The sequence below is a fragment of the Bombyx mandarina genome, chromosome A1 (genome assembly GCF_030267445.1).
Source record: "Bombyx mandarina strain Sakado chromosome A1, ASM3026744v2".
NCBI classification, from domain to species: domain Eukaryota; kingdom Metazoa; phylum Arthropoda; class Insecta; order Lepidoptera; family Bombycidae; genus Bombyx; species Bombyx mandarina.
Genome location: NC_143234.1, coordinates 20842835 through 20853799, shown reverse-complemented (window position 1 = coordinate 20853799; position 10965 = coordinate 20842835). Strand labels below are relative to the sequence as shown.

General features: G+C 40.5%; 1 protein-coding gene and 1 long non-coding RNA gene across 2 annotated transcripts; both read left to right on the top strand.

Moving 5' to 3' along the window:
• Positions 1–839: 839 nt before the first annotated feature.
• On the top strand, positions 840–2747 carry LOC149499627 (uncharacterized). The gene is made up of 2 exons (XR_016325613.1): positions 840–1170; positions 1637–2747. It is a non-coding gene; the product is annotated as an uncharacterized LOC149499627 (long non-coding RNA).
• Positions 2748–2954: 207 nt separating this feature from the next.
• On the top strand, positions 2955–4834 carry LOC149499626 (uncharacterized; the record flags this gene model as incomplete). The annotated part of the gene is made up of 1 exon (XM_089739335.1): positions 2955–4834. A coding segment is annotated over one exon (576 nt), but the record flags the coding sequence as incomplete, so codon positions are not given.
• Between the last annotated feature and the right edge of the window lie 6131 nt (positions 4835–10965).

Sequence of the window (10965 nt, the reverse complement as noted above, 5' to 3'; positions counted from 1 at the left end):
CTAAAGCGAAGCGCCCGTTACAAGCACCTCAACTCCGTCCGCTGCCTCCGCCCCCGTCTAACATGGACGAAGGGTACGTTCAAAAAATGATACGATCAAAAAGAAAAAAGAAAAAGAAAGTCGTGCGCAAGAGATACAGTGAAAATTAAGAAAATTGGACAGTACACAGAATAAGAAAGAAGATGTTAAAATTACACAAACTGCATAAGGCGGAAGAAACGGCGCGTTTAGGAACAAGGACATGGCATTTCATGAAAATACCAGGAATATATTGTTAGGAGCAGTGATTGGACTGTTGCTACTTGCAAGTCTATTTGGGTTTTATAAATATTACAAGAAAACACACAAAAAGTAAATCCAGCAAGAAATAAACCTGAGAATGCTACGCAGATCGGTTAGACTGCAACCCACAAATCGAATTCAGAATTCAGATTCAAGCTGTTTAAAAGTGCATTTATCCTTTTTTTTAGAAAATCATTGTGAAGAAAGTGTGCAACATTTTTTAATATTTTATAGTTATTTTTTTCGTTTATCTTTTAGAATAGATATCTAGCTCGACCCATGTTTGCATTCCGATGTCTTTATATGGCAAGCCAGCGCTACTACAGTTATTCACGAAACATGGTATGTAAAGGGGAATGCCCATTTCAGGCCCAAAGCGGACAATAGATTAGAGAAAAAATACTTAGTGCATTAATTTTGTCATAAATAAATATGCATTTACTTTCTTCCAAATGGCCAATAAGTAGTTTAAAAAAAGTAACTATATTGAATAAACAAGGTTTTTGATTTTTGCGGGAAAAATATTGCCAACATCAAAACCTTTTACGTATTAAGTTAAACATTTTAAGTATTTGAGAATACTTAAAATGTTTTATTTATATGTTTTATTATATTAATGAGTTAATAAATCGATTTTAATCGATTATAAGCACATAAAATAACATCAGAGACATTGGACATGGAAATTTCCAATATATATCCAAAAACATAAAAAATAATGTGTACTCGTAAAAAAAAGATTAAGAAAAATAAATCAACTATCGGTTATTTAAAAAAATAATCGATATATCAATTTAATGTAATTATTTTCCGTTATACTGACAACACTGAATTTAATCTGACTGACTGACGCTTCGCTTGCTGCTTGCGCTTACGTTCAAGATGGATGTGTTTTGATTTTTTTCGATTTATTTTAGTGGCTCTGTTTTATGGATCTTATCCTCCCTTCAAAGACAACTTTGGCTCAGCAATTAAGGATCACAGCTACATTCGATTATGGATACCGATCAATAAATAACGTTTCATACTACGACTGAAAAACATTTTATGAATTGTGGTTTTAACCAGACCGAGATTCTAAACCATATATTGGATAAAAATACATTAGGAACATCTCTCTTATCATAATTAATAAATTAAACATTAAGAAAAGAAAAGTTCTTTAAGTATCTCACAATCCGATACTTATTTATATAGAAAATTAACCTCAAAACTATTTTTTATTTATTTAATTTTTATAATAGTGGCATCAAACTCAAAATATTTTTAAGATATCTAATACATTTAAGAATTTGAAACAGTCCATTTTTATAGTAATATTTGATGTCCATCTTGGGCCCAACACACTATGGAGAGTGGGCATTCCCCTTTATAATTAAATTTTAGTAAGGTATGGAAAATGAATTAATAGAATGCTTAGAACAAATTAAAAATATTAAAAAAATATTTGATTAAGAAAGGCAAGTCAAGATTTTTGGGTAATGTAACAAAAAATAAATTTAGAAGCCACAGTCGCAGAAACGGTGTACGGACTTAAGACTCCCCGGAGGCGTATTTCCATTTCCGTGTTCATTAGGAGGCGGTACTGCCTTGAAACACGCATGGGTTTGTCGCGCTAACTCCCGTTAAAAAATCGTGTTCAATTCAAGGCACGTGTCCTCCAATCGCGCACGGGTTTGCAACGCCAACTGCCCTTCTAAACACGTGTTCAAGGTGATGCATGGAACTTAGCCATGAAGTTCGCGCGATTTTGTAAACATCTCTGCGCTGTAGAAAGAAAACATGGGACTGTACTTACCACATCGCTACATTTGAATGACTTGGATCGTCAACAATTTGCAAAATTCGCTCTGGGTGACCAGTTTTTACCGTCATTTTTTGAAAATATTACGGGCACAGATAGTGAAGACTGCCAAAGTGACTGTTGTACCAAACACTTTTGAACTTCCAATAAATCGAGCGGAAAACAGTGTAATTATCAACAATGAAAACTTTGAAAATGCTATTCAAAATATTAAAGCTCAGTGGCAAAGAATTACTGATATCTTGGAGAAGGATTTAAATGCTGCATACACAAACAAAAACAAAGTTTGGATCTGATTTGTCGAAGCCAAAAACTCCATCGAGTATTATATCATTTATAGTTGAAAAAAATGTCCGACGAAAATCTCGAAAACTTAATGTACAACCAACATCGCTCGCTCGCCGCAAAGAAAGAGGTTTACCATGCAGTGGAAGGATTCAATCAGGACGACCAGCCAAATCAAAAACTGTGAAAAGAAAACGTGTTCATAATATTGCATCTAATATTGATGATAATGAGCCTCCTGCCAAAAAACGTTAATTTTATAAAATTACTTAATTATATTTGTATAAGTACCTACGTTGATTGCCTGCAATACAATACCATCTTCATACATCTTTGAATATAGATATATTTTGGTCCTAATAAAAGGTTAAAGACTTTGTTTGAGTTTTCTTGCCCATTCATTAAACACAAAAGTGCCTTCGAACAAACACGGATTTGTGGCGCTTAATCAAGGCGCATACTCCTTGCAAACCCGTACGCGATTGGAGGACGCGTACCCTGAATTGAACACGTGTTTAGAAGAACAGTTGGCGTTGCAAACCCGTGCGCGATTGGAGGATACGTGCCTTGAATTGAACATGATTTTGTAAAGGGAGTTAGCGCGACAAACCCGTGCGTATTTCTCCCCGGAGAGCTGATAATAGCTTCCTCGACACTAGAAAAAATTGAAGATGCCACCGATTTTGTGGTACAATTGCGTGACAAAATGTCGTCTATACGCCCAGTGCCTGCATCTCGACATCGTAAAAACTCTCCGTTTATACTTAAGGAATTGGCAAGCGTTTCTGATGTCTTTCTGAGAGACGATACCATCCGCAGGGTATCGCAGCCGCCATATACAGGTCCATTTAAAGTACTAGAACGCTCCCCTGATGGAAAAACGTTCACACTATCCATGAAATATAACAAAGTTGTCGTGAGTGTAGACAGACTTAAACCGGCTTTCATAGATCACATTGATGATGAACGGAATCAAGCTGAGCATTCGTCTTGTCAACAAAATCAAGCCATACTACCAATGAATCTGGAAAATCCACCGCCGCTGTTGCCGCTTGCAACAAGGCTGCTGTCAATTCCGATAAAAGTTCAAGATGAGAAAAAGATTCCTTTTTGTGATTCGAGTCCAATTCCAAGAGTCCATTCGGTCGCAGCACTATAGAGTCCACAGGCATTGAATAACGCAAAGCAGCCATTATTGAAAAGTTAGCCCCGTTAATGCCGGCAAACAGGAAACAGTTTTAGATTAACATACCAACAAATGAGACTATTAAAAATCTTTTGGAAGAAGACTAGCTTTATATAACGGCCCAGAATTTCCAAAGATATTTATTATAAGAAGTATTTTTTTTAACATGTTATGTGCATCGATACGTTTAACAGACTATTAATAATTATTCCCGATTTTATAATTATATTCTTGTAAAAGAGTCACGTCCTTAATGTGTATTTACTAAGCTTATTAAAATAAGATTAATTTAGTAATTTGACTGAATAGTTCAGAAAAAGTACATATATGTAAGACTGCCAAGTTACTGTGATCTCAGAAAGTGCCAATAATAGAATTAAGTCGTTGTTTTTAATTTTTGTAAAATGTACGAGGTAATTTATTTCAAAATGTTAGTTTAATGAACACCGTTTTAATACATACACAAAATTGATTGTTTTATTTAAGTATACAATATTTACAAATGTAATTATTATAATATACTTGTGATACCAGAAAATTTCCTTTCAATTAATTTAAACCTTTTTTTTAATTAACGCCATCTAGCGATTGTACGTGGCGCAGTGTGGATAATTCGATACTTAATTTATATATGTTACCGGAAATGTATGTAATCCGTCATTGTATACAATTCCTAGGAAATGTATGTAATTCCTAAAATCGCATGGAAATGTGTGAAATAAATTATATTATACTTACACATTACACATTTCCTAGGAAATCTATACATTTTCTAAATAGCAATCGGAAATGTAAAACATTTAAGATATTGGTGGGTACGCGGGGACAGCGGGACGAGTCTTGCACTACGGTCCGTTGCCAACTTGCAATCCACTGGAACCGGCCAGGGATTTAAGAAGTGCCTTTGCAAGAAAAACTGTGCTACATCAAGATGTCTGTGTTTTAAAAATAAAGTATTATGTACTTCCAAATGCCATTCGAGCTTACCCTGCAAAAATAAATAGCTATATGGACTGACAAAGTATTATAATATAAAGATTTACTTTTATACTTTGACATTTATAATTACTTAATTATCAGACTGATTACTTGCCAAATGAAAATTTGATTTTATAAGAGTAAATATAAGTTGATTTTGTGATACGTTAAAAGTTAATAGATAGTTGATTTTAGAAGTTTTAATTAGTAAGATAATATGAATATATTATTATTATTTTACGGTATGACTGTTACCCGATTGTCTCAATAGTGTTATAATAAAAAAATATTATTAACAACGTGTTTTATTACAGAAAGCATTTACTTTATACATTTCCTAATACGATATTGGAATTATATACAATTCCGAGGAAATTTATACATTTCCTAGGATATCTATACATTAAATAGTTTTTCAAACAATATTTTATACATTTCCTAAATAGTATCGGAATTGTACACATTTCCTAGGATTTGTATACAATTCCTTGATTTCATACATTTCCGGTAACACAAATAAGTACACAAATAAGTTCTTTTACTCGACACTGCTTGTGCCATTTTGTCTATTATTCGACGACAAACTTTTCACATCTTTGGCATGCAGAATCTTCGAGAAACGATACCTTATTAATAATATAAAAGGACAAGTTCACTTTGTCTAACTATCTTTCGTGTAACATGCAGAATTGTTTGATGATCGTTATATTGTATATAGGCGAGATCGTGATCTAACAAGTATAAATCCAGAAAAACGGGTGGGGATGTCATAATTGCAATTAAGAAAAATATTAACACATTTAGATTGCACGAATTTGAAAGTAATAATGGGATTGAGGATTTGTGGATTCAGCTCAGCTTTAAGAAAGCCGATAGACTTATTAAAGTTTGTGTATGTGCCATCTATATACCACCACCAGTACACATGGCGGAACTTGAGCAGTTTGTAGAAAAAGCGAGCGCTAACCTCTCAAATGTCGACCATTCTTTAGTTTTAGGAGATTTTAATCTGTCTAACTTATCATGGACACTTAATAATGACAATTCTATCGTCTTACAGGATTCTTCATGCCCATTTTATCACATTATGACCGAATTTATGGCTACAAACGGCATGAAACAACACAATCTCGTAAGAAATCTTAAATCTAAAATAGTAGACCTAGTTCTTTCATCAGAGCCAAATTTATCCGTCACTGAATCTGACAACATTTTAACGTCAGTCGATAATTACCACCCCCCATTAGAATTTGTTTTCACAATAAATTCAGACAATTGTCTTGATCCATGTCAGTTACCAAGATATAACTTCCACAAAGCTGATTTTGATACAATTATTAATGAGTTTAAAAAAATTAATTGTTCTGACTTATTCTCATCTTGTAACAATATAGATGAGATAGTCACACAATTTTATGACATACTTCAAGGTATTACAGGTAAATCGGTCCCAATGACTAAGCCTAACTCCAACAAATACCCTGTTTGGTATTCTAGTAATCTAGTTAAGAGACTTAAAGAAAAAAAATATAAGAGCACGATTTAAGAAATATAATAATCCAATGGACAAAATAGCTTTAGATATATTAAAAAGCAGGACGGATCAGTTGATGAAGCAGTGTTTTAGCGATTATTGCAAAAACATTGAAGAGAATATTGCCAAAAACACTAAGTATTTTTGAACCTTCGTAAAACAAAAGCGTAGTAGCGATAGTAGCGGTAGTAGCGATTTTCCATCTAATACTCGTATGTATTTAGAAGACAAAAATGCTACCGATGCGAGTAATGTAAGTGACCTATTTGCAAAACATTTTTCATCCATTTACAGCAAATGCATAAACTCTCACATCACTAATATCTCTCCTAATAATACTTTAGATTCTAAAGTAAATTTAGAAAATAGAGCTCACTTTCGTTAAACACCCTGATCATACCTGAGTCAGAAATATTGCATAAGTTAAAAAAACTAGACTTAAATAAAGGCCCAGGTCCAGATGTTTTGCCTCCAATATTTTTGACTAGATGTGCTAGGCAATTGTCGTTATGACTAACATTGATATTTAATGAATCTCTTCGATTAGGGCAGTTCCCTGACTACTGGAAAACTGCTAGAATTGTCCCTATTCACAAAGACGGCTCCAAAAATAATATTAAAAACTACAGACCTATATCAATTTTATCAATTATACCAAAGAGATTCGAATCATTAATTTACCCGCACCTAAATAATTTAGCTAAAGTGTCACTAATAGAACAACAACACGGTTTTATACGCAAAAGGTCCACAACTACCAACCTTGTAGCTTTCACGGACAATGTAACTTATCATCTTGACAACGGTATCCAAGTTGACGCCATATACACGGATTTCAGCAAGGCCTTCGACAAAGTTGACCACGCAACACTAAACTCAAGACTTGCTTGTGTTGGAGTTGGGGGATCTGTTCTTAAATGGTTAAGATCTTATCTTACCAATCGTAAATCCCACGTGGTGGTTAATGGTGTTCAGTCTGCTGAATTCTCGGTTACTTCTGGCGTTCCACAAGGGTCACACTAGGGGCCTCTTCTGTTTTTAATTCTAATTAATTCAATAGTACAATGTTTTCACCATACCTCTTTTTATTTGTTTGCAGATGATCTCAAAATTATAAGACCTATAAAAACTTTAGATGATGCTAAACTGGTTCAAGATGATATTGACAGACTTGCAAAGTGGTGTAAGCATAATAAATTGCTACTTAATACTGACAAATGTTATCAGATCTCCTTTACCAGAAATAAAACACCGATAGAAACATCATACACAATAAATGGTAAATCACTTAAAAGAGTGGAATGCATTCGTGACCTAGGTGTTCTAATAGACAGTAATTTTAACATTTAATGCCCACCTGGATAAGATAATACAGAGCATTCCGATAGAGGCACCCGTCACGTGCGGATCGTCCGGCTTTTGTTCGCCCGGCTTTTGTTAGCCCGGCCATTGTTCGCGCGGCCTGTGTTCGTGGTACATCTGCCGACCAAGTGTTTTTCCTGGAAGTTTTTATTTGTTTTGTTTCCTTTTGTTATTTCTGTGTTCGTGGTACATCTGCCGACAAACTGTTTTCCTGGAAGTGTTTATTTGTTTTGTTTCTTTTTGTTATTTCTGTTTTGTTGTTTTTTTCTTTGTCCTGTAGTAATCGCGCCGCATCGCCACCTGTGTTCAATAGAACCGCTCAGTTCCGAGAAGTTCGGGCCTCGCCGCAAGGCGATTGTTTTCTAAGACCCGGGGTAGCCCCACCTGGGCACGTAACCATCATGGACGCTGTATTTGCGGAATTTCTCCGGCTTCGCTACCCAAAGCTCACTTCCGAGTTTCTGGCCTTCAAGGCCGATCACACCGCGAGCCCTCTCGTGGACTCCACCGAGCTCGCTGCTCCTGCGTCGCCTGTACCTGCGTGCAAAGCTTCTGCATCGAGCACCGCAGCCTCCGTCGTGCCTGCCGTTCCCGCGTCGTCTATATTGGCTAGGAAAACTGCTGCGTCGTCCGCCGTGGCCACCGTTCCAGCAGCGCGATCATCCGCAGCCTCCGTCGCGCCCTCCAAAACTCCTGCTCGTAGGTCACCTGCGCCCGCCTCCTCGCCCTCCGACTCTGACTCGGAGATGGAGGTCGACCGCGCCCCTGCCTCATCGACGGATGGATTCACCCTGGTACAAAAGGGTAAGAAGCGTGCCGCGGAGTCTCGAGCTCCCGCGGCCGCTAAAATTAGCAAAGCCGCAAACGCGTCGCGCCCCCGCCCTCAGACTCCCGTTGCGCCTCCAGCCCGTGCTAGTCCGTCGCCGCGTCCGGTGGCACAAAATAAAACCCAGTCCCCTCCTCCGGTAATCCTTCAAGAGAAGGCAGCTTGGGATCGAGTTTCCCTGGCCCTTAAGGCCAAAAATATCAATTTCACGAATGCCCGTAACCTCGCGAACGGCATTCAAATTAAGGTTCGAACACCCGACGACCATAGCGCCCTCTCTTCTTACCTCCGTAAGGAGCGTATAAGTTTCCACACGTATACGCTCCAGGAGGAGCGCGAACTCCGTGCCGTCATACGTGGCATCCCTAAAGAGTTGGATGCCGAGCTCGTCAAGGCCGACCTTCTCGAACAAGGCCTACCGGTTAACTCCGTACACCGCATGCACACAGGCCGCGGAAAGGAGCAATATAACATGGTTCTCGTCGCCCTCCAGCCTACCCCCGAGGGTAAGCAAATATTCAACATCCGAACGGTCTGTAGCCTTTCCGGAATCGCCGTCGAAACCCCACACAGGAAAGGCACACCTAGCCAGTGCCATAACTGTCAATTATACGGGCATTCTTCCCGTAACTGTCACGCTCGCCCCCGATGCGTCAAGTGTTAAGGCGATCACGCCACGGCCCTATGCACTCGCGATCAAAAAACCGCGACGGAACCGCTTAGCTGCGTCCTGTGTCGAACACAGGGTCACTCCGCAAATTACCGCGAATGCCCCCGAGCCCCGAAAATAAATCGCCGCGTCGCCCGCCAAAACCGCCTCCGAGCTTCCGGCCCAGACATCAAAGCCTCGGCACCCTCTGTGTCGCAGGCTAAGCCAGCGTTCGTTCCGGCGCCGGTGCCCATTGTCTCGGGCCTGGGCGAAACCGCTGCCGTACACGAACACGGCTACAACTCCCTCCTTCGCAATTCGTCCCGCCCCAGCGACTCATCCCTCTCCCGCGACTTGCCCTCCGACCGCGTCCGACAATCTCGCTTTAGCGATCGACTTCTTTCAGTCGATCAACTTTGAGCGCGTTAACGCTTTGGGCGACGCCATTCGCGCTGCCTCCACTGCACAATACTTTATCGCCGTTGTGCAGGAATACGCCGACGTATATGCGTCATTAAATACGTACGTCCTCCCCTCCCTCACTCCGCCGGTAATCAATGGCGTATAAGTAGAATAAAGCCCCTATCCGTAACGATAGGATTTTTTAACGCTTACGGTCTCGCAAATCAACGTGATCAGGTTTCTGACTTTTTGCGTGACCATCAAATTGATATCTTTTTAGTGCAGGAGACCCTACTTAAGCCCGCGCGCCGTGACCCTAAAATCGCGAACTATAACATGGTCAGGAACGACAGGCTCTCTGCTCGTGGTGGTGGTACCGTCATTTACTATAGAAGAGCCCTGCATTGCGTCCCGCTCGATCCTCCCGCGCTCGCTAATATCGAAGCATCAGTGTGTCGAATCTCACTGACGGGACATGCGCCGATCGTTATCGCGTCCGTTTATCTTCCACCGGATAAGATCGTTCTAAGCAGTGAAATCGAGGCGCTGCTCGGCATGGGGAGCTCTGTCATTCTGGCGGGCGACCTAAATTGTAATATCAGGTGGAACTCACACACCACAACCCCGAATGGCAGGCGGCTTGACGCGTTAGTCGATATTCTCGCCTTCGATATCGTCGCTCCGCTAACCCCGACTCACTTCCCGCTAGATATCGCGCATCGCCCGGATATACTCGACATAGCGTTATTAAAAAACGTAGCTCTGCGCTTACACTCGATCGAAGTAGTTTCAGAGTTAGATTCAGACCACCGTCCCGTCGTTATGAAGCTCGGTCGCGCTTCCGATTCCGTTCCCATCACGAGGACTGTAGTGGATTGGCACACGCTGGGCATCAGCCTGGCTGAATCTGATCCGCCATCGCTCCCGTTTAGCCCGGACTCTACCCCGTCTCCTCAGGATACCGCTGAAGCCATAGACATCTTAACGTCACACATCACCTCGACATTAGATAGGTCATCGAAACAAGTTGTAGCGGAGGACTTCCTTTACCGCTTCAAATCGCCCGACGGTATTAGGGAACCCCTTAGAGCTAAGAACGCCTCGATACGCGCCTATGACAGGTATCCTACCGCGGAAAATCGTATTCGAATGCGTGCCCTACAACGCGACGTAAAGTCTCGCATCGCCGAAGTCCGAGATGCCAGATGGTCTGATTTCTTAGAAGGACTCGCGCCCTCCCAAAGATCTTACTACCGATTAGCTCGTACTCTCAAATCGGATACGGTAGTAACTATGCCCCCCCCTCGTAGGCCCCTCAGGCCGACTCGTGGCGTTCGATGATGACGAAAAAGCAGAGCTGCTGGCCGATACATTGCAAACCCAGTGCACGCCCAGCACTCAATCCGTGGACCCTGTTCATGTAGAATTAGTAGACAGTGAGGTAGAACGCAGAGCCTCCCTACCACCATCGGATGCGTTACCACCCGTCACCCCGATGGAAGTTAAAGACTTGATCAAAGACCCACGTCCTCGCAAGCCTTCCGGTTCCAACGGTATATCCAACCGCGTTATTAAACTTCTACCCGTCCAACTCATCGTGATGTTGGCATCTATTTTCAATGCCGCTATGGCGAACTGTATCTTTCCCGCGGTGTGG